At 42.7% G+C, this 24602-nt stretch overlaps 1 protein-coding gene across 1 annotated transcript; it reads left to right on the forward strand.

Annotated features, from left to right (window-relative positions):
* Positions 1 to 1163: 1163 nt before the first annotated feature.
* Positions 1164 to 24255, forward strand: C13H6orf118 (chromosome 13 C6orf118 homolog). Its single transcript, XM_067702915.1, is given in 9 exon segments — positions 1164 to 1188; positions 8477 to 9150; positions 10247 to 10369; positions 11446 to 11505; positions 13884 to 14008; positions 16840 to 16898; positions 19793 to 19974; positions 22195 to 22248; positions 24205 to 24255. Coding segments are annotated over 9 exon segments (1353 nt in total).
* Positions 24256 to 24602: the final 347 nt, after the last annotated feature.

The raw sequence follows: 24602 nt of genomic DNA on the forward strand, positions 1-24602 counted from the left end.
TCACTGTTTCATCTCCAGTAGTTGGTAACATGGCAACCTGGATTGCCACACGTTTGCTCTTAATTTATAATTAACTGAAGGCGGGAACTTTCCTCTCCTGGGTCAATGCTTAGCTAGCCTCGTGTAATGTGGGCCCTTCCTGCCAGCATTTCTCATTATGGTCGGATGCCTAAATACTGTGAACGTTGGAGAGAGAAGATCAGTAAACATTTTCGTTATCTTTTTCCAGGTTAAATTCAAATACACCTGATTAGGGAGCCGTCTGAGCCTGCTAGGGTCGTGACAACTTCATGGTTTCAGAAAGGCTCACATTTAAAGTGTCCGGCCAGCATCAGTGGAAAGAAAAGAAAACTACGGTGTGCCCTGAATGTTTCACAGGCACTGCCTTCATCCTCCCAATTCTGTAAGGTCAGATTTGTCACCTTTGTCATCTGGAGCTGGTGAGTCGTGAGGGCTGCTCAGCGTGATGTCTCCTGAGAATAGAGGAGGCAGCATTCCACTGCACTGAATTCCCTCTGCCTGGAAGAAATTTAAATTGAATACAGTGTTTAAAGATAAGAATCTTAAGAGGGTTTTAGAGTTTCCTCCCTTGACATATGGGTAGCCCGAGGAAAAAGCACGGACTTTGCAGCCAAATGTGAATTTACATGCTTTTGTTCCCTGCTAACTGATCAACGGCAGGTTACTTCACCTCACGTGATCTCAATTCCCTACTAGGAACTTCGGGATAATAACACTAAAATGACTAAATGATCATTTAGAGACTGGCACCGACTATGCACTAGAACTCCAGGTACAGTTGGATGGGTCGTGCACTGTACAATCTGTACATCTCCATAGAGGATGCCCAACGAAAGGCCACTTACCTTTGGCTTCCTGGGCTTTGGAAAGGAATTAAAGGGTGCAAGGGCATTTTGATGTTTTTCAAATCACAAAAAGGAAATTTTAAAAAGGAATTTTAAAAAGGAAAACAGGCAAGCAAACCTAGTACTCCCTGTTCAAGAAGGCCAGAGGCATATGAGGAGGTCAGAGGAGAGATCCCTTGGCAGGGGGCTGTGTGCCCTGGTTGCCCAGCAACAGAGGAGCCCTGGGGGAGGGACTTGGAATGTTTGTCTGTCTCCAGGGCAACTCCCAGCCTCAGCAGCTGCAGTGGGAAGGTGGTGATGGCTGAGGATTCGAAGCCTGAATGTAAGTGGACATTGAGTGTTTCGTGTTTGGTGTTTGATGTTTGATTGCCTAGGAACCCAGCTTCTCTAACCCAGTGTGAAGAATCAAAACCTTTCTTGTGGCTGCAACTCAGCTCCTGGATCACCAGGGTTTAGGATTGGATTTGGGGATTGGAAACTTCTCAGAAAATCCAATAATAAAAGGCAGAGAAAGAGGTCGGATGTGTGTGTGTGTGTGTGTGTGAGTGTCTTCTGGGAGGAGGGAGGATGGGGGACATTTCTAGATGCTGTTAGTATGTTCTTTTTTATAAAACCACATTTCAGGATTTTTTTTAGCACACGGCCCTTCCACAGTCTTGCTAAACAACCGCAAACCACAGGAGCTCCACACCGCTGCGTACAAAGTGCGTCCCCATCTCTGATTTAGATTCATCTCTCTGGAGGCTGGGTTAGTGATTTTACAAACGGGGGGCAGGCTTCGCCCTGGGTCTTCGGACTCTGCAGCCCTTGCTATCTCATCACACAGCGTGCCTGAAAATGCTGATGATTCAGATGAATTTGGGACAGAGAGAAAACTTGTTGGATTGAAGCAGTCTGAATTATAAAATATTTTAATGGGATTTTATTACTTCCAAGTGCGTTTGTACTGGCCTCTGTGCATTGGTTAGTGGGCAGGTGAGACCATGGGCTGTGGAAGCAGCTTTCCAGGAGCCGTGCACACCTGATTAACCACCTGTGTCTCAGTGTCCACATCTGCAAAAGGGGATGGTAAGAGCACCTATCTCCTGGGGCCATGGTGAGGACTAAATGAGCTAGTGCATGTAAAGTGTTTAGGATACCAAATTTAAGTACTCGTTAAATTTGCCATTACTATTACTGTTTCTTCAACAAGGTAATGAGTCTAGTTCAAGGGTGGCTGGACCATATTTCTGTTTTTTAATTAATTCATTATTTATATTTTAATTTTTTTAACATCTTTATTGGAGTATAATTGCTTTACAATGGTGCACCAGTTTCTGCTTTATAACCAAGTGAATCAGCTATACATATACATATAGCCCCATATCTCTTCCCTCCTGCGTCTCCCTCCCACCCTCCCTATCCCACCCCTCTAGGTGGTCACTAAGCACCGAGCTCATCTCCCTGTGCTATGCGGCTGCTTCTCACTAGCTCTCTATTTTACATTTGGTAGTGTATATATGTCCATGCCACTCTCTCACTTCATCCCAGCTTACCCTTCCCCCTCCCCATATCCTCAAGTCCATTCTCTACGTCTGTGTCTTTATTCCTGTCCTGCCCCTAAGTTCTTCAGAAGTGGGCCATATTTCTGAACGTCCTCAAATGTCTCATGGAGACTTTCAGCCAGAACGAGAGCTTCCCTCACATGCACACTGGAATTGGTCTCAGGGATATGGCCCAGTCAACGCACTGCAGGAATCGCCCAACTTAACAAATAAAGGCGAACAGCAGCCGGTGTGAGTGCAAAAGAGTCTTGGAAATGTTCGCTGCTTAAAACGTGATTTTGTAAGTTCTTTGACTATTTCTTCTGCGTGCAATTACTCAACATACTAATTGCGTTTAAGAAAAACCCTCTTCTTTATAAAGAATATAAACGATCGTGTCAGTCCCCTCCCTGGGCGAGTGTTCTCAACACTAGGAGGGAGAAGAATTTCTAATTGTGCTACTTTAGCTCTTGTCAAGCTCCTGTCTGCTTCCAGGTGTGTTGCCTCCGTCGTACCGATCATTCAGACAGTTCTGCACAAAATACCTGTTTCTTTGTGTCCCGTGAGGGTGTCAATGTTGTTCCCGGGAGAGGTGGGCGGGAAGGAGGTGGGCGCCCAGAGTAGAGCTCATGAGGTTGAGACAGAACCTCCAAGCCCACTTTGCCGGAACATCCGTGTTAACGTCCCTGACTCTCAGGAACTGCCCTACAGAATTAAGTTCATAAAGTAACTTCATTTCGCGTGTAAAAGTACAACTCGGTGGTTGGACGTAGAAAAGCATCTCACCTTATTTTTGTATTTCTTAATAAGTACATAATCTGTAAATTAAAAGTAGGAAGAAAAATTAGTTGCCAGGCAAACCCCTACCAGGTAAAGTGGGTAGAAGGCCAGAGTCGGTGTTCGGTGCCAGTGAGGCTGAGATGCCCGCATTCCAGCCGTGGGAAGTGCAATGGACAGCGGTGGCAATTCTTCGGTCGGTCAGCCCTGGAGGTCATCCTTTCTTTAATAGGCAAGTAAAGAAACTGAAGTCGCACTTCTCCATAAGGTTGGGAGGTGTCATTGCTTTCTTCCGTTTAGGGTCCCTGGGGGACGGAGATGGTGGGCTCTGGGTGGTCACCCGTCACCTCTTCTTGCAATGCCTGCTGTCCTTGAAATGCCAGTTCTGTCTAGGGATTTTGCTGCCCCTTCTGCTGGCCACTAGCTTCCGCCACCCTGTCATCACTGTCCCACCCTTCCTATCACAGATCAACTAAACCTACATTCCACTCACTGTCCCAATGTATTAGTTTTCTGCTGCTCCTATAACGGATTACCACAGCTTAAAGCAACACAAATTTATTAGCTCCGTTCTGTAGGGCAGAAACCTGGGTGAGCTCAGGTGGCCTCTGTTCAGGGTCTCACTGGGCTGAAATCAAGGTGCAGGCTGGGCTGCCTTCCTTTCTGGAGGCTCCAGGGCACAAACTCCTTCCAGGATCATCAGGTCATTGGCAGAATCCTGCTCCTTGAGGTTGTAGGACTGAAGTCCCATTCCCTTGCCGGCTGTCAGCAGGGTCCACTCCCAGCTCCTAGGGGCCTCTCTCTAGTCCCTGCATCTGGACCCTCCACCTCACAGCTCCCAATGGTCCTGAATCCTTCTCAGGCTTAGAATCACAGAACTCTGCCCTCTCCTTCTGCCACCTCTCTTTTCTGACTTCAGCCAGGGAAAGTTCTCTGCTTTTAGGGATTTATTAGACTGGATCCAGATAATTCAGAAAAATCTCTTTATTTTAAGGTTATAACTTTAATTAAATCTGCAAAGTCCTTTTGTCAGGAGCATGGCTTAGGAGGTGGGCATCTTTGAGGCACCATTATTCTGCCTTCCACTCTCAACCAACTTAAGAAAGATAATTGACATAAGATCTCTTTTTCCTTTCTCAGTCAACACTGTAATGTGTGCTTCTTCCACAGCACCTGTATTCTCCCTTATCACAGGTGTTCATATCTTCTTCCTTATCGGACTTTAAGATTCCTGGTGGGACATTTGCTTTATCCCCTAAGAGAGAGAGCGCACAGTGTGCGGTACAGAATAAAATTTTAAATTATTATTTAAAATTCTGAAAACATTACGTCTTTTCCACATTTATTCATTAAACTAAACAATTACCCCTGATCTTTTCCCAAAGATGCTAGTGTGAATACAACATAGTTATTTCCCTTGAGGAAATTTAAGAGTCATAGCAGAAGTGTATGGGAACAGTCCCAATGCCATCTGCTGGGCTCAGGAAAGAAAGATGACAATCTTGAGAGGAGTTTTTAAATATCCTCCAGGTGGAAAAGATGGGGCAGAGCAAAATAGCCAGAAGGAGAGGGTCCACATGGATGGAAACATGCCCCTTGTAGGCTCTGTTAGGAGTTGGTAGGGGCCACAGAGCACAGGGAAGGACCGGGTTGTCTGAAGCCTGGCACCCCACCTGGCCTGTCCTGGTCTCTGAATTCTTGCTAATAACACATTCCAGGATATTTGCTGACTTCAGGGTGGAAGTGGGGGAGACAGAGCACAGAAAACACAGGTGGTGTAGGATGTTCTGGAAAGAGACCAACGAGATTTCCATGGAATGCCAGGGTTCCCAGAGTTCAGATAACACAGGGCAGTGATTTCTCATAATTTTGATGTTAAAGACCTGTTGCTTCTATTCTGAAAAAGGTGAGTTACTGAAAAACAACACCCCGTGTTTAAAAATATCAAATGCTAATAATGGTTGAAATATCTGTTAATTCAAATCTAGTCCCCCAAACCTATTACTGTATCTGCCTTATCAGTATCTATTCAAAAAGTTGGTTTGGTTTTACTTAAAGCAAATTTATTCCTTGATCATTTTGTAAAAAATCACATTTTCCATGAACCCTTTCAATTTTTTTTCCCTGGTTGTCAGCTTGAGATGGCAGTATACGCAAATCACAATGTTTACAGTTAGAAAAATCATTAAAATATTCATTGCTGAGATGGGACCCTTGGTACTTATCATAAGGTCTTGGCAGAGAGAAACGGAATCTGGATTCTCCAAGTCTAGTGACACAAGTCTTCCTGCAAACTAAGGAAAACAAATTCTAAGTAGGAAACTGATTTTACTAAGTAATTTGCTGGTGGCTCTAACTCATTTTTGGAAATAGAATAAACAAAGGAAAACACAATTGAGTCATCTCCTCCCATTTTCCAAAAAGAGTGGGTCTAATGTGTGTGATGGTGAATTTTAGGCGTCAGCTTAGGTGGGGCTACAGGGCTGGATATTTGGTCAAACATGCTGGATGTTTCTGTTGAAGGTGTTTTTGGATGAGATGAACGTTGAAGTAAGGAGCCTTTGAATAAAACAAATTCCCCTCCATAGTGTGGGTGGGCCTCATCTAATCAGTTGAAGATCTTAATAGACCAAACACTGACCTCCCGCAAGCAAGAGAAAATCCTCCAGCAGGAGGTATTTGGACGTGTCCTCTGTCTCCAGCCTGCTACCTCCCCTGCAGATTTTGGACTCTCCAGACTGCATAACTGTGTGAGCCAATTCCTTACAATGAACCTCTGTCTCTATATATTCATCCTGCTGGTTCTGTTTCTCTGGAGAAGCCCAACTGATGCAATGTTTTTTTAGTGCTTTCTTTGCGTGTTGGTGCGCTTGATGAATTATGATTATCTGTCTTGAAAACTTGTTCTATTAATGTTTTAATATTTCCTTGATACAAATGAACTTATTTACAAAACAGGCTTGGATTGACATGTACACACTGCTATATTTAAAGTGGATAACTTTACAGTACAGCTCAGGGAACTCGGCTCAATATTATGTAACCTAAATGGGAAAAGAATTTGAAAAAGAATAGATCCATGTATATGTATACCTGAATCACTTTGCTGTACACCTGAAACTGTCACAACATTGTTAATCAACTATATTCCAATATAAAATAAAAGGTTAAAAAGAAAAAAGGATTTCTGGCTGAAAAAAAATTTTTTAACATTTCTTAATTGGTTTCTTGGAAGTACTAAACTACTTAGCAAGGAAATTCTCAAGGATCCCATTGCTAGAATTGTTTGCTCCAGGATCCAACCGCACAGGAGGGAAAGGATGATTCTTTTCCACCTGGGACAGTGCAGAGGGAGCCTGGGCTCTGGGCTTGGGGTGGGCAGAGCCCTGGGGTGGCCTGAGTTCCCTGCCCCCTGCTGTACGTGCCCAGCACAGATCCCAGGACCGAACATGAGGCGAGCACTCTGGTTGCACTGCGTCCCATGGCACCAATGACCTCACGGCAGGGAGAGTGCAGGGTGGGCCTGACTTGATCACATGAGGTCAGTCACAGGGGAGGAGTCAGAGGGTGAGGCCTTGGGAAGTATGCAGAGTGCCCTTGCTGGCTCAGGGATGAAGGTGGCCCGTGTGGCCAGGAAGGTGGGTGGCCCCAGGAGCCAAGAGTGACCCCCGCCAAAGGCCAACTAGAAGGTGGGGACCTCTGTCCAACACCTGCAAGAAACTGGCTTCTGTCACAACAGGACTGAGCCCAGGGTCAGATTTCCCCTCAAAGCCTCCAAGGACCCAGCTAGGCCCGCACCCTGATATCCTCGTTGTGATCCTGGCGTGGAGAGCTCAGCCCGCGGGCTGAAGTGCTGACCATGGAGTAGTGCGCTAGTCTGGGGGTGTGAAGCTTCTGGACGTAGGGGGCTTCGCCACGCAGCACGAGTTGCTGTTACCCCTCCTCATACCCTCTGGGCCCTCATTTCTTCTCTCAGGTGGCAATGGAGACAATGACATGTCCTGATTTATGGTCCTGCTTTCAGACGTGGATTGGCCAGAGGAAGGGGTTTGGTGTGGGTCCCAGAAAGCCCTGCCCTGGCCCCCTTTGCTCGAACCCAGCAGTTAGGGTAAAGTTGCTGCATTCAGAAATCAACGCTGCCACCTGTCAGGTGCTGGGACTTGAGTTGATCACAAAACTCCCCTCGGCTCCCCTGTCACCAAAGGGGCCTAGTTACAGGCGGGCCTGTCGTGTGGATTGAGGGGGTGTGGCAGGTGTGGATGTAGGTGAATCCTGGGCCTCTGAGAGCTCAGGACAGGCCCTCAAGGGCCCCGGTGGGCCTGGTTCCCTGCCTTGTTCCCAGGGCCCCTCCCAGCTCGGGTAACAAGGCAGTGATACGATGACGTCTGCTGGCTGATTCCTCCAGCGTTGTCTGGGAAGGTCGTGCACCAGGCCTGCCGCTCCGTGAGCATCTCAGCGACAGCCCAGGAAGAAAGCCCTCCCCCGTGTCTCGTTGGAGCCTGGGTCACCCCTGTCCTACCAGAAGCGTGAGAAGGTGCTCCCTGGACTGCAGTCCTTTGATAAAACTAGGTGGCCTTTACGGAGTGTCTACTCCATCCATGTGCTCGTTTGCCGAAAGCAGCTCCATTTGGTTGGCAGTCAGCCCTTCAGAGGAGGACGGCTCTCCTCATCGTGCAGAGGACGGGGCTGCTTCAGAGAGGTTATGTAAGGTCTTTGCACTCACACAGTTAGGAACTGATTCAGAAGGCCGGCGTTTCCCAGTGCCCAGACGGACTCCTACCTCCGGGACCCTTTGTGGAGGGAGCTGGGCCCCTGTCAGCACAGCCACAGGTTTCACTCTGTGGCTCGTTTCCTTCCTACGCGGGGCGGGGGATGTGTGAACGCCTCATCAGTCATGGATCCGTTTGCTCAAGGACTCCTGAGATGTTCAGTTTTAAGGGAGAAAGAGAAACACCTTTACTTATTCCCTAGCATAGCTGTCTTCAAGCGTCATTAAGAATTATGACCATGCCTTTAGATTTTTCTCCCAGAGCCTTTGCTAAGAGAGTAAGAAATGCCCTGTCGGATCAGAATCGCCTTTTCCTTCCTCCTGGCTTTGCGGGTCCTGGGCTTTCTGAGGGCGGCTGCCCATCACGTGCCCTGGTTCACCCTTCGTCTGCAGTCAGACTGGCCTGTACTCTCTCCTCTCTGTATGTGTGGGTCCTGCTCTGGGAGAGGTATATGCCCGCTCAGCCGATGCACACAGCCCCCTTACAGCCTCTTTGTGGAGCTACAGTGGTATTTAACGTTCTTCTTGTCTTTCCTGACCAGTTTACCTAAGGTGGAAACACTGTGAGACACCAGGTGTTAAGACTCTGTGCAGTCTAAGGACACTTCTGAACAAACTCCAGAAGGACCACAGAGATGATGTCTACAGGTACACCTCCGGACACCTGAACCCCAGCAAGCTCTACAGGCCTCTGGAGACAATCCTGCATCACTGGCCCAATGCCAACAGGCCCAAGGAGGCGATCGTCTTGGGAGGAGAAAAGCCATCTGACAAGAAGGCTGAAAAGATGAAAGGTGCTTTAGCTTATTTTGGCATCAACACAGCTGTGGGCCCAGACGATGCCGAGAACACACCACTCTTCAGGTATTTGAACCCTCTGACACGTGGTTCCCACGCTTCGGAGGAGGATTCGATTCCAAAGAAGGGTTTGAGAGAGGAAGGTGCCCCCGAACGGCCAGAGAGAGAAGAGCTCAGATGGCCCAAGATGAAGGTTCTGAAGTACAAAGAAGTGAAGTCCAGCCGTGAGTGTGCGATGTGGCCCCCAGGCAGGGACGAGTTCCTGTACCTCAGCTCACACTTGGCTGGCATAACAAAAGCAGACAAGTACAGGAAGTTCATGAGTTTCCAGAAACAAGTTCTTGCAAAGCAAGATGTCTTGAAGAGGGACTTCACTGGGAGCAAGGTGGCGACGTGCCATGAAAAGAAGCTGGAGCAGGTAAGGAGGGCAGTTCTGCGATGCTATCGGTACCGGTGCCAGTCCGGGGAGTCTAAAGAGTGTGGGCGGGGCTTCCCTGGTGGCGCAGTGGTTGAGAATCTGCCTGCCAATTCAAGGGACACGGGTCCGTGCCCTGGTCTGGGAGGATCCCACATGTCGCGGAGCAACTAAGCCCGTGAGCCACAGCTACTGTGCCTGCGCGTCTGGAGCCTGCGCTCCGCAACAAGAGAGGCCGCGGCAGTGAGAGGCCCGCGCACCGCGATGAAGAGTGGCCCCCGCTCGCCGCAACTAGAGAAAGCCCTCGCACAGAAACGAAGACCCAACACAGCCAAAAATAAATAAATAAATAAATAAATAAAGATTGTGGGCGGAGGCTGGCTCTCCGACACTTCACTTACTTTCCCAGGTAGGCTGGAAAAGGGCTGAGAATATCCCACGCGATGTAGATGGTAACAGGGTGAAATCAAAGAAGGTTAAGTTTGGAAAGTGGTGCCTTGGAGGTGATGTCGTCATGGAGAGTAATGGATGCTGCAGAGCAGCTACAGTCAAGCAAGTGCCCCTGCGACAGCAGAAGCACCTGAGGAAGAGGTTGGCCTAACTCACTATGGAAGAGTGTGAAGAGAGGGCGAGGAGAGAGTTGAGGATGCAGGTGAAATCCACATAGGAGCCAAGCGGTCTTTAGAAGGTAGTTTGGCGTCGTGGGACATGCTGCCGTGAGCGACCGAGGGCTGAGAGTGCAACTTAGTGATGGGAAGGGTGAGGATGCAGGGAAGGGTCTACATGTGAAATAACCAGTGATGAGATGTTTGGCTGAGAGGACTGATAGAAAGAGAAGGACCTTGAGGACACTGCAGAGGCAGAGAGTGAATCCCTGATTCACAGGATGCAAGGGAACAAATAAAGAAAAATCAGGCAAACATAGGTTCTCAGCCCCAGGTGGTTTGGCACTCAGCTCTGCTGAGACCCAACGCTGGGGAGCGGGACCTGTGTCCCCTGATAGAAAGCCCCGTGGGGTGTCTGATTCCTCAACCTGAGAAAGTAATCAGAAAGGAAAACGAAGTCATCCTGAAACGGGCTGGTTCTCTTTTTCCTCCAGAAGCTCCAGAAAATATGTGTCTGTGACCCTGAAGAGTTCAACAGACTACAGGTCTTTGGAGAAGTCTTTGAAGATATTTGCAATAGTTCTTTGATATTTGGTGATATCTTGAAAGAAATTAAGGTAAGAGAAACATGCTTTTCCCAGATAACAATTGAGAGCCATGCATGATATTTGCACACATGAGCTCTAGCCTCACAGAAATTCTGCCGAGTATCATGGTGTCCATTCTACACATGAGGAGAATCATTCACGGAGCCTTGAAGGAATCTGCCTACAGACACATGAGTCATAAATGGGTCACGTGAGATAAACACCCAGCTAGCTCACTCCTGAAGCCCATATATATATACTAAAGCTTCCTAATTGTAGATAAACTCTTATAAACTGCACGTATGTAACACAGACACTTCTATGGTTATGCAGATATAATTTTATATGAATCTTTAAGGAGTTTTAAGTTTGTTGTGATTTCATGGTGAAAGTGACCATCACATCATAGCTGAGTTGGAATTAGGTTGCTTGTGGAATCTGCTATTGTCCAAGTCCCCAAAACAGGCAAGGCTTAAAAGCAGGGTGTGGTGGTCTGCCCTCCAGAGAACATCTCCATCTCTGGAAGGTCAGTAGGACCCAAATCCACGGAGCATCCTAGTGGCAGGAGGTCATATGTTGTACATGTGTCAAGGTATTTTGTGATTCTATCCTGAAGTCCTCAATAGTTAATATTCTTTAAAGATGGTGAGATTTTGTACATTTTAGTATGTATACTATTTAATATACTGTGGGAGCATTCTTACATTTTTTTTTTTTTTTTTTTTTTTTTTGCGGTACGCAGGCCTCTCACTGTTGTGGCCTCTCCCCTTGCGGAGCACAGGCTCCGGACGCGCAGGCTCAGCGGCCATGGCTCACAGGCCCAGCCGCTCCGTGGCATGTGGGATCCTCCCCGACCAGGGCATGAACCCGTGTCCCCTGCATCGGCAGGCGGACTCTCAACCACTGCGCCACCAGGGAAGCCCCTTATATTTTTTTAAATGATCTGAACTGGTATCCTTAGCCTCTATTTTATTTACATATGCAAAGAATATTACATTGTGCTGTAATCTCATAACACATTTCCAATGGATCTTTCTTTCTTCTCTCCTTTCTCCCTTGCTTCCTTTCTTCCTTCTTTCTTTTCTTCTCTTTTTTGCTTTCTATAGGATGAATATGAACTCTACATGTTATTACTTCTGAAGACCCAGCCCACAGAACAGTGTAAGGTAACAATCAATCATGCAAGTCTTAAGTAGAACCTATTTCTTCATATTTCCTGAGCCCTGGAAACCTGTCTGAATCAAAGAAGCCCCATTTGTGCCTCCATAATTTAGAACAGCTGACACTTTTAATAGGAATTGGCTTTATACTCATGAAGGACACTCCAGGTAAAGGCAACAGTGAGGGATGGGCGGGGTAGGCACACACGTTTCTTGTTTTTTGCAGTATCTCTGGCCACCAGTTCTCCATGATCTCTGCAGGCCTGTCCTTCTGTAACCCAGTCCTCGCGTGTCTGCTTCTCTCAGAATCGGCCCTCTCTCTCTCCTCACTCTCTGCTGGTAGATGAGATCCCTTACACGGATGGCTCCTGGCTTTGTATGCATCTCCCCAATCTTTCCTGTGAGTTCCAGATTACAGTGTATCCAGCCAGTGTCCCCCTGGAAGCTGACACTTACGTGTCTGAGTCGGCAGGTTACAGACCTTAAAATTGGGAGATGATCTTGAATTAACTGGGTGGGCCCAATCTAATCACACGAGCCCTTAAAAGCAGAGAACTTTCCCTGGCTGAAGTCAGAAGGGAGAGGTGGCAGAAGGGGAAGTCAGAGTTCTGTGATTCTAAGCCTGAGAAGAATTCAGGACCATTGGGAGCTGTGAGGTGGAGGGTCCAGATGCAGGGACTAGAGAGAGGCCCCTAGGAGCTGAGAGTGGACCCTGCTGACAGCCGGCAAGGGAATGGGACTTCAGTCCTATAACCTCGAGGCACCAGATTCTGCCAATGACCTGAATGATCATGGAAAGAGTTTGTGCTCTGGAGCTCCAGAAAGGAAGGCAGTGCAGCCTGTACCTTGATTTCAGCCCAATGAGACCCTGAGCAGAGTCCAAAAGCCACTCAGATTTCTGCCCTGCAGAACAGAGATAATAAATTTGTGTTATGACACTAAGTTTGTGGTAATCTGTTATGACAGCAAAATGAAAGTAAGAATATGTCCCACAAACATCTCCAGTTTCCAACACTGTTGTTAAGCTGCTCTTTACTGAATATTTGCTGCCGTAGTTCGTGTGTGGTCCTTGTCTCCTGATGCCTCCCCAGCTCCTTCCAAACTGCACATTCTGCATTTTCCCAATGAGGTGAAATAGTGTCTACCTGGAAGCTGGGTGACCTCTTGGCAAATAAGGTTTGTGCAGATGTAATCAAGTTCAGATGTGGTCGTTAGGGTGGGTCCTAATCCAATGACTGGTGTTCTTAGAGGAAGAGGGAAGTTTGGACACAGACACAGCATGGAAGTTGGAAGCAGAGATGGGACTCTCTGGAGTCCCAAACCGTGGAGTAGCTATAGATGTTAATGGCTTGGGGATATAGAGGGTGCTACGTTAGTAGTTACTGGAAAGCATGGACAGTTGTTACCCTCAGGGGAGAGCGAACAGCCCACATAAACTGTGGCTACCTCCTCTCACTGTGCCAACTTCCAGGGGTTCCCTCTAGGCTTAAGCCACACCTGTGGATGTTAATAAGGAAGATGGGCTACAGGAATGATGTTATCACTTACAAAACTAAGAGAATATAGCACTGTAGCTAGGATGACTTTTGACATTTTCAATAAAGTTTAAAAATTCTATCTTATAAATTGGGAAGAAGAATGCCTTACTTTGTCTATGAAAAAAAAATTCACAGCCTCATAAGGAAGTCTGTTCTAACTTAGCTCTTAATCGAAAATCACATGTTTGCATGGTGTTCTTTGTTTTGAGCTTTTCGTGCTTCAGAAAAAAGCTTTTGTTTGGCAGGAATAAGCAATGGCTCCAGCTGGGGGTCTACCCTGTTCTTTACTTATTGAAGTTAAGTCACAAAGGAACATATATGCCTATATCCCAATCAAACACCAGAATGAAAAATTCCCCAAGGCATCAAGGCACTAGATCCTTCTTTCTGCTTCTGGAAACTTGGCAGCCCGTCACTTAAGAAGGCAGAGACCTTTGTTTCACCACATTTGAGAAGCATCACTTTATATCCATGTATAGCTATCGAGTTAATATCGTTTCTCACTAATTAGAAAAACAATTGCAGTGCTGATAATAATGTGCTCGAAGCACTTTATTCAGCACTTTCCTTCCCCCACACAAACCAACAGTGAAATCCCACCACTCTAAATTTCTTAGGAAGATAAAAACTTAAAATTAAAAAATATATACCTTACCCAGATCTTCACGTGGCTATCTATCCCTCCTCTGATATTCCTCCCTCCCTTCTGTCCTCCCTATTTACCTATTTTGACTAGAATTTGTATTTTGACTCAGGACATCTTGAACACACTGTATTAACAGAAAAAGGAAAATCCTAACCCTTGCTTTGTGTTTGTCTCACCTGTTACGGCCTCATTCTGCCCAGACTTTGCTGACTCACATCCAGGGGCTGGAGACGAGGAGGGTGAGGACCGCAGATGTCGGCCAGGCCAGGGAGGAGCTGAGGGCACTCGTGATGGCCATCAAAGCAGCCCTGGACCGTAATGACAAGTGAGGGTTGATCTATGCTGGGATTACACTTATTTTACAATGTCTTAAAACCATGTGACAAGCATATTTTACACTTTTTCCTGCCTTGTTGGGTGTGGCACCCTGCCTTTATCAACACCAAGCTGGTCGCCGGGTGTCTTGCACAAACCGTCACACACGTGACTAGGATGTTCTACTAAATCTGGTGTTTCTATGAGGGGAGTTTGGGGAGGTTTCGGAAGGAATCTCAGGCCATCTTCAGTTGTCCGCTGAGGATTTATTGTGGGCTGAGTATGCTGCAAATTCGAGACAGCTTTTAAGAATGCCCTAGTTATTTTTCTAACTTAGAAAATCTTTTAACCTCTGTGATTAGTCTTTCAGGGTGAAACCACAATGTGATAGGGTATAATTTTTTAAAGAATTATAAAAAAGATGAAAGTAAATCTGACACACTCATAGTATGCTCAAGCAAACAAAACAAGAAACAAAAACCAAAAATCAAAACTCGACCTTCAGTGTAACTAAAAGACAGAAAGTGTCCTAATTTCAAAATACCTGAAAATAGAAAATAAACATTCTGTGCCAGTGAAACATTATCTACTCTCTCTCTGCAAAACTTGGTGAAAGCAAGGTCAGTCTGGGGCAGAGAGAAGAATGGAGTTAGTAGAAATCCTAAAATTGTCTTAAAAGCACTGTGTGAGAGAGAGTGAACCACCCAAAGTGAGAATACTGCACAGGTTACTGGGAGGTCCACCAGAGCACTGACTCAAAAGAAGGGGACATAAAAGTGAGTGTGGAAGCAAGGAAACAATTCTGAGATGATGATATGGGTGAGAAGAGGGTTAAGACGAAGTGATCAGCATACTTGGAAGAGAAAAATTAGCAAGGGAGAGAAATTTAAAACCCCTGAAGAGAAGAAAATCAAAGGGCACACAACCCCTCCCACTACTGTTTTTTTCCGTCTCTTCAAAAAAAAAAAAAAAAAAGGAAACAAAACAAAACAAAATAAAACCCAAACAACAAAAACAACAGTATAATTTGCTCTGACAGAAAAGTGTCTTCTTGAATTAAGAATCTCACAAATTAGGAGCCCTAACCATAAAAATGCAGAGTCTGTGTCCACACAGCTGACTCTAAAAAGAAAACAGAAAATAAGGACCCATATGATTTAGCTGATGAAAATCCCTAACATCTGACAACAACAACAAACAGCTGGAGAAGAAAACTGTGCCACAGCCCTGCAAACTAAACCAAATATTCTCAAAAGAGCATTTCAGGGTATAAAAACAACCTTGCGTCATAAATTTAAAACCTAAACACAGAAATCAACAGCAGCAAAAGAGGAGGCCATGAAACAAGATTTGACAACTGAGGAAAGACAGTGAAAAAGTCAAAATTATATTATAGATCAAGACTAAACTAGGACATGTCCAGGGAGGAATTGTTTTGAATGAAAATGTAAAAAGGGGCATTAGAAAAAAGCAAGAAACCATCAAGAGAATTAAAACGTGATAAATAAAGTAAAAGAGTTGGAGAAAATGTGGTTGAAATAAAAGACAGGCAAAGAAGATCCAACTTATATGTAATGGACGTCCCCAGGAAGAAAAACAAAGCAGTGAAATAGAAACATAAGTAAATTTAGAACTGTAACACATTAAAAGTTTTTCTTTTTTAATTTATTTTTGGCTTCATTGTGTCTTCGTTGCTGTGTGCACGCTTTCTCTAGTTGTGGTGAGCGGGGGCTACTCTTCATTGCAGTGCATGGACTTCTCATTCCGGTGGCTTCTCTTGTTGTGGAGCACTGGGTCTAGGCATGCGGGCTTTAGTAGTTGTGGCATGCAGGCTCAGTAGTTGCGGCACGTGGGCCCTAGAGCACATGGGCTCAGTAGTTGTGGTGCGTGGGCTTAGTTGCTCTGTAGCATGTGGGATCTTCCCGGACCAGGGATCGAACCTGTGTCCCCTGCATTGGCAGGCAGATTCTTAAACACTGCATCACCAGGGAAGTCTCATATAACACAGCACATCAAAAGTTTGTGGAGACTGAACCCTCTGAAATACATACTGAAAAGGTTTTTACCATTATTATTAACCCACTTAACCTTAATTTCTTAAACTTGGAGTCATAATACTTTTCTGTTTCTTTTAGTCTGTCATAAAATGAGTTAATGCGTACGAAAATCTTAAACCATCAAGCCCCTTGTAGACAAGGCAGTGTTAAAACATTTGTGGTGCTGATGTTTTTCACCAAATCACAGGGTTTCCCTCAGTATGTGCAAGACTTATTTGATTCCTTTTTCTCTCTAAATCTATTAGAGATAGTCAGTGTAGTTTATTTTGAACGAGGAAGAAGATACAAAGAGATAACAAAGGTTTTATTTCCTCTTTTTAAAATTTCTTGTGTTTTATTTTTAGTGGATTTAATATAGTGGAATTTGTAAATTGTATCTATGGGATACAATCATAATTAACAGGGAAAATGCAACATGTATTCCAATATCAGTAGGATTTTTCCACTATTGGACTCATTGTTTCATTATTGGCTTCAGAGTGTAAAATGCTAGGTTTTTTACCCCCTTGCTTCTTAAAAATTCAAGTCACAAAGTAATATCAATAAATGCTGTAAGACCAGCTCCTTTACCAGTGGCTTAGGCAATCTTGGTAAGAAAGTATTCTTCTGTTTATTGAACTTGACTGATCCAGGCGCTCATACATCTTCAAATCACCTTTTTTGTTAGAAACTAAGAAGATCTGTTCTTATTTCTCAATTTTAGGACTGTTGTATAAAATAGACAAAAGGAAAATGGTACAAACAGGGTTCTAATACATCACTATGTTTTCTCACCAAACCGTAGACTCAGAAGTGAATTGGAGCTGGAACGCATGTTGCTGCAATCCACTAAGAAGAGATCAGGTGAGTGACCGTGTGATTGATCTTCTGACGTGACTTTTGCTGTGACCTTCGGGTGAGGAATCTTCAAACCTTGTCCACTGTTCATGGTCTCTTCTGTTAGTTGTTTGAAAGGGTTTTTCAGAGAGATTATTACGTTTTATTCCCTTTTTCCCCCATCAAGTTCTTTAGAAATTCAGTAAGTTTTCATTTTATCTGAAGTGGTTTAAATGAAATACTTTAAAGACACAAGGAAGCAGTTGATTTCTTTAAGAGATTATGTCACGGCCAAGATCATTATCCCAGTTTCTGCTGCTTTGGGCACTTTGGGTTATTGAGTTTCTCTGTAACAGGAGACGACTTGTGTGCATTTCATTTTCCTCCAGGATCTTTGTGGGTTTTAGTGGAACATTGAATGAATTCAGGACCTTATGTAGCAAGAATTAGGTCAAGCTTTGACCAAGATATTTGGAATAGATTCTAGGAAAATTGACCAAATGATATAAATATGAGAGTCAGCTCCCTCGAGGAAGTGCTGAAGGACTAAACGCTGTTGATTTTAGAGAAAGTGTCTTGAAATATATAATAGTTTTTAGGGGCGGGGGGCAGACAGTGAACATTTCAGCGCAACCAAGTGAGATGGAAATAGAGGAATCGGGGCCATGGCCTGTGGTTTCCAGGGTAACAGCAAGGAAGACAGCCCAGCCTGGTTTTCACAACCTTTACATCTTTATTCCTGGATCAGAGGAGTTAGCTTTTCCAGACAACAATGAGTTTCTGTCCAGGTCTGGGGTGCCCTCTCTTGCAGATGGTCCTCAACCTGCCCATCACAGCGACCCACTCACATGGCTGTCATTTGAACCGCTTTCATCTCAGCTGCTGCCTGTTCACTGGGGACAGTGACAGTGCTTCCCTCAGTCATTAGGAGGATTCAGCCTGATGACCTGTGTGAGGCAAGAGCACAGGGCCAGGGCCTGGCACAGCGGAGTTGCTCTGCCTGTCAGCTCCTTCTTGTATCATTATTATATGTGAACAGGAACACACAGTTCACAGGAAATTAATTACATTTTGTGAACATTTATGAAGTAACATAAAATAATTTAAAAATATTAAAAGATTTTAAAGATATTTAAACATAAAATATTTTAAAGATATTAAAAATTATCTCAAAATTAGATACGCAACTTAGAGTTTGATTAAATAACCAAAATAAGTTCAATTAAGTATGCCGCTCATTAATCTTTACTGTTTACATTTATGATTCACTCAAATGTCATTTTTCCTCCAGGTTTGTTCCACACTAACTCATCCTGGAATCACTTTTCTCCTCTCGGCGTCTCTGAGGCTGTTCTCACAAGTCTAACCTGTTTTGAGACTGGTTTTGAGAAGAAATCTGGTGTCCTGTATTCTTCCTCCTTTATTCTTTTTCTAAAGTTTTCTCATTCGCAAGCCTTCTCCAACCATACACATTTTCTGTGGCATTCCCCCCATTTTGACACGACAGTCTTGCTCTTTAGGTAAAAAAGAGGAACAGTTGGGTCACACTCCCTTTGGCTTCTTTGCTGGCAGTTAATTGTTTCAGGTGAAACCCTCAGGTTAGATCAAGGTGGGGATCAAAGACTTTATTTTGTAGTATCTCTCAGAGTTCGTGTAGAGGCTTAATGACTGTTTCTGCTCTGTTAGCTCATCATGTATCAAAACTTACCTTCTCACTTTTCCCTTCTTCCAAATTTGGCAAGTTTGAGTGATGGCAATGACTTGGGTCCTTCTTACCTATGTATAAGTAGGCATGATCGCTCTTTCTGCCTTTTTTCCTGTCAAAAAGGAGTAGTCATTCTTTCTCAAAAAATTAAAACCTCCCACTCATCAGAATCTAGCTGTGCTGCTTGAAAACAAAGCAGCCTTAGCAGTGAGTTACTCTCTGTCTCCACCGCCTCTCTGTACTCCTTGAATACTGATATTGATTGGAGCCCAGCATGTTTTTGGTTCAATCCACATGTCTTTGATTCTAAATCTCTTCCCTGCTAAAATACATTTTTAGGCTTAAGATCTGTATATGCCACTGCCTACTGGACTTGGCACGTGAGTGTCAACTCAACAAGTCCAAGGTTGGGTTCGCTCTCTCTCTGAATCTTCATGTCCTTGGAAATTTCAATGAAATGGCATCTCCAAACGCATGGCAGCTCAAGTCAGAACACCACTGGCAGGCGTCTTCACTCTCCTCCCTGCAACCATGTCAACAGGGCTTGTAGTAAGTGGCCGTGGCCAAGTTGGGTTTAAACCCAGCTCTTTCTTTAAAAAGCCTTCAAGTCAGCTTTGACTGATTTCTTCACGCAGGTTAGAAGACCTTTCCTGATCTGCCCGCTGTTCCTTTCTAGTGTCATTTCTTCATGTCTCTCACCGGTCCTGCAGTGCCCCCAGCCTACTGTGTAACTTTCCTTTTACTGAATGTGCCAAATTCTGCCCTTCCGCCTCCTCCCCACACCCTCCCGCTTGTCTGACTGCTGTTCATCCTCCTGGTCTCAACTTAGTCACACGTCTCTGGTAAAGTCATCCATCCACGCATCTTCCCCACACTGTGTTAGGCACTCAATAAATACTCATCAATTACATAAATGAATTAAAGGAGTAATCCCCCCATTCTTGGATTAGATAATTTTTTCCTTTTATCTCAGTTGCTATGCCTTTACTGTTTATATTTTTAATAGGAAAAGATTCACAACATAGAAAAATATATAGATACCAAGGCAATGAAATACATATACTTAACTTGGATCAGATAATTTTTATGGATGTGCTTGAAGTTTCAGTTACATTATAGTTTATATGCAACATACATAATATTGTTAATACATAATGTTGTTAATAAGGACTAAGGTATTAAACATAGAATACTTTGCTTTTATAAAATATTCCAGAATCACCTGAGAAAAATGTAATGAAGGAGGAGTGCCTTACTCTTATTGAGAAGGTTGAAAAAAAGAGGTGTGAAGTGCTTAATAAATGGGATGAAATTCAAACTCTTGAAAGAGAAATTAAAACAACTTTGGTTCATACTGGAATTTTGCATATCACCGAGAAAAAGATTAAAAGCTTAGAGGTATGCAAATTGTTTATTTGAATGTTTACATTGTTCTTTTGCTGGAAGACCTTGGCAAACACATGAAGCGTTTTGATTTTGCAATAGGGAAAAAAAAAATAACATAACATTTGGTCCAAACATATTTTCCTTTCAAAACACTTATAGCAAATGATTAGAATAATTAAGACATACAGCTAAAACAACAAAAATGAAGGTGATAAAAATTCTGTACAGCTCTGTTAAGGGTCAAATTGGATCTCTTTCAGGTCAGTTGACATCTCTTAAAACTTAACAATTTTGTATAGAAAATGTTTATCATAAAAATTACTCCCATAATTCAGTGTCTAATATATACTATGTAGTTTAATCTGAAGCCCAGAGAGGCTAAGTGACCTGCCCAACTTGACACAGAATACAGGTGGCAAAGCTGGGATTCAGTTTAATTCTTCTGGGCCCCAGAGTCCTTATACTTACTATTGAGCCACGTAGACTCCATACAAGTTGTACAGTTATGCTGGAAGATAGGATTAGTTACTGCCATTGAGGGTCTACTATATTAGACTTTATCAATTGTTGCTAACCATTTTCTTGATAAACAATAAAATATAAATTATGATCTATGTTTTGAAATGCTATGATGCCCAAACTTTTAATGTTATGACCTAATTTTTATTTGTGCAGAATCTGACTCAATACAACTTCTACTTAAAGAATTTATAAGTGATATTTGAATATTCTTTTCTTCCTGGTTATAGAGTTACATATATTTTCCCAGTACTACCTTTTTTTCTTTTTAAGTCAAATTATAAAGTGTATAGGAAGGTGGGGGTGGTCTAAACCTGTTTTGATTTCTCTCTCTCTATTTTAAAATAATCTGTTCAGATTTCCTTCTGTGTTTTCATTTAGAGTCTGCCCCTTCCTTTTTAAACTAAAACTGTCTTGAGAAGAAACACTAATTTATAGTTGAATTTTTAAACAGTGAAAACGAGTTGTAGCTTTATGTATTGTGAGCATGTTATAATGCAAAATCATGTAAACTTTTCTTTCATAATTAAGACCCCTTTTAAATGGATTGAACCTAGGAAATAGAAGATTCCCTATAATTATTCCATATCAGTAATTTATAATACTTTAAATATTTATTATTTATATTTGGCTCCTTAATTCAGATACTGGAGGGTACCATAGAATTGCATTTATTATCCTATTAAGTAACTGGTATCTGGATCTGGATTCGAAATGTTATTTCTAACCAGAAGAAAAAATAACTAAACATATCACGGATTTACAATGCACAGATATTGCTGTAAACAATACAAAAATACTATTTCATTTAGTTCCCAACAACCCTAAGAGATAGATGCTGTTAGTAACCCTCTTTTTCAGATAGGGAAACCAAGGCACAGGTATACTAAGTAACTTGATTAAGCTCACGGCATCAAGTAGTAGAATTAGGATTTAAAGTCAGCCCGACTTCTTAATTTACATTATCCAGCCTCATGATGCAATGGTGAATCCTTTTCAATATGGTGGATATCTGGAAGAGCAGATATCCTTTCTTCATCATTATTTTGCTCACAGTTATCTTGGATATTGTCATTTACAGTATTAACTGATTTTTCAGTTTCAGTAATAATACTCTTGGTATTTTTATTGTGCTTCTAATGAATTAGAAATTCATTAGGGAAGAAGTGACAGCTTTACAATGTGAGCACTCCATCTAGGATCATTTTGTATTTGTTTATTTTAATGCATTGGTCTTAAATATGTTTTATTACTTTTGTTCTTGCGACGTTTTGGTATCTGTTACTATTGTGAATGGCAACTCAAAATTTTTTTCTTAACATTACAGTTTATAATCAGTTAACACTGATATTATGTGACTTATTGCTGTTTGTATTTTTATACTGTATCTGGCTATCTTAAAAATTCCATTATTAGCTCTGATAGATGAGTAACTCTTCTACTCCGGAACTTCCCTAAGCTTCTCCAGTTTTTTGCAACATCAGCTTCCACCTTCTCTAGTTTTTGACCCAGAGGGCCAGGATCTTTCTGTTTTAATAAATGTCCTTCAAGTCATGCTTTGTTTATTCATTGTTTTTAAGTGGTGTGCTGCTGAATACTTTTGAAATTAGAATAACAGCATTCACGTAATACTTTTTGTTCCATAAATGGGGAAAAATATTTAACAAATATTCTTAACCAAGTATCTTTCTTTTCAAACCATTTTTCCTTCAGACTGAAACTATAAAGTTGGAGACAGAAAATAAAATTTTAAAGAAGAAAATACAAGTAAGTTTGTGCAAATCTATGTTTTTCAATAAAAATATTCCCCCTAGTGCCTTCTCGTACTACGTCATAAACCAAATATGAAAATATATGCATAATCTTTCTAAACGATAACTTTCTCTCATGCCAGGAATATCTCGCTATGCAGACATTAGCTTAAAACTGGACAAGTGTAAACTAATGTGTTAATGAAAAGAAAAGCATTCTTTTTTTACTAGTTGAATGTGTCAATCAGAATTGACCATTTCTCTAACCCCTCTGCACATAAAAATTAATTGTAATGAGTTTATTTGGTGACAAGGAATGTAATGAACTGGCTCCCTTAATGACTTTCCAGGATAGCCCTCCGAAATGCATGGTAACAATTTGTTGTTTCGTAGATGGTAGTGCTGCCTTAATTACATATGTATTATATATAGTATGAAGTAGTATGCTATGCCTGATCTAGAAGTGGTAATGCATTTGGATGTAATCGGCAACGTCACCGCCATTACCCATGAGCAGTATCATGCATTATACATGACCAAGTGATTTCTGATTCTTGGTAGTTTATTGAAAACCATGTGAAGCGGATCATGGGGAAGAGCAAGCTGAGTGAGGGGGAGCAACAGTGAGTACTGATGCCCTGGGAAAGGAACTGTCATAATAATCTGATGTTGAAACTATCAAGATCGTCCATTTACAACTAGATTACACTGGACGGTACTTTTGAAGCGTTTGCATTCCTGAGTGTTCACTTCACACATGCATGTCACACATCCTTTCCAGTGCTTAAGAATGCTTAGTCCAAGATTTCAAGCTCCACTGTATATATTATTCAGCAATCTAGAAATAAATTCTTTGGACAAAGCTGATGGATTGAGGGTGAATCCTCATGGACAGGGATCAGGAAGGTGGGGAGACGTGGGGCTCCGAGTGGCTTCTTTTCTCAAATTATATGGCTTTCAGTGATACTGAATCTTTGAAACAACCTATACAGGTATGATTCTGAAAATTTTAATTTAAAAATAAAATGCTGATTTGTATTATCTGTTACACACGTTTAGATTTTATAGAGTTAATTTTTGTTTGAGTTGGTACCATAGTTTAAATCTCAGGATTTGGAAAGCCTGGGAAAACCATTGATGGTTTAAATATGGAAAGAGCTTATTGTATCAACAAGTAAAAAGACGTTTAGTTGTTGGTGGCGTAGGTTCAATGAAAGCATCAAGGAACCAGGGTTCTTCTCTCTTCCTTCCCTGCTTTCCTTATGGATGGTTTTCCTCCTCAGGGCCTCAGCGTGGCTGTCTTCAGGCACTGGGTCCGTGTCCCATGTGGGAAGAAAGGGGAAAGTACAGGACAGGTGGTAAAGAGCTTCTCATTATGGGCTTATTCTATTGTATTTAGGAAAGAAAGCCCCTCCCAGGGACTTCCACCATATCTCACTGGCCAGCACCACATCCCAAGGCCACCCTTAGCTGCAAAGGAGTCAGAAAACAGAACCATTCCACTTGCCAGTTTACATGGCAGAGAGAGGAGAAAAGGTGTTAGTATGGGTGTTGACTGAGCCACACAGGTAGATCCAGGCTCTGTGAGGCCTTGTATTATCCCCAAAGGAAAAGAATGCAGAAGTACAAATACAAAAGAGGGAAGATTCCTTCCATAGTCTTGGCAGTGAGAATGAACTGACCTGACGTTTAAACATCATTATCGTCAAGGTAAATCTACCTCTGCTGCCACACCCTACTTAGCCTGGAAAATGTTGCAGGGGACTGTGCCCATATGTAGAGAGAGAAACTTTGCTACATTCAAGGCCAAAATTCTACTACAAATATCCTTTGAAAGAAAGTGGAGGGTTGCAAAGTCTTACTCTAAGTTTTTGAGTAAATGTGTCCTAAATAGATGTTTATTTTGAAATTTTCTTTTTTGCTTAATGTACTTTTTTCTAACCCATTGTACTCATTTGTTTTGTATTTTAAGGAACCTTTGGGAATTTATTAATGAATTTGTAAAATTAAAACAGACAGATAACTCTTAAGTGACTGGAAGAATGACCCAGGAAAACTCACGGCCACCATCTACATAGTGTGGCTGTTTGCAGAGGTATAAATTACTGAAGATACATTTCATTTTGTCAGCTTTAATCTCCAATAAAATTAATGTGGTATATGTATCCTACTCAAGATATTGAAATAAGGACATGTATTCATGTGATTAGTTTTACTTTGTATACATATTCATAAAAATAGTAGTTCTTAGAGTATTTTCTGCTTCCATTCAATAACTTTCTCCAGGAAAAAATACTTTCAATTGTTTGATAGGGATAGGAAATTCAGCACTGCTGCAATACAGATTAAACTTATTTCTTATTTGCCAAT

This window comes from Pseudorca crassidens, chromosome 13 (genome assembly GCF_039906515.1).
Source record: "Pseudorca crassidens isolate mPseCra1 chromosome 13, mPseCra1.hap1, whole genome shotgun sequence".
Taxonomy (NCBI): Eukaryota; Metazoa; Chordata; class Mammalia; order Artiodactyla; family Delphinidae; genus Pseudorca; species Pseudorca crassidens.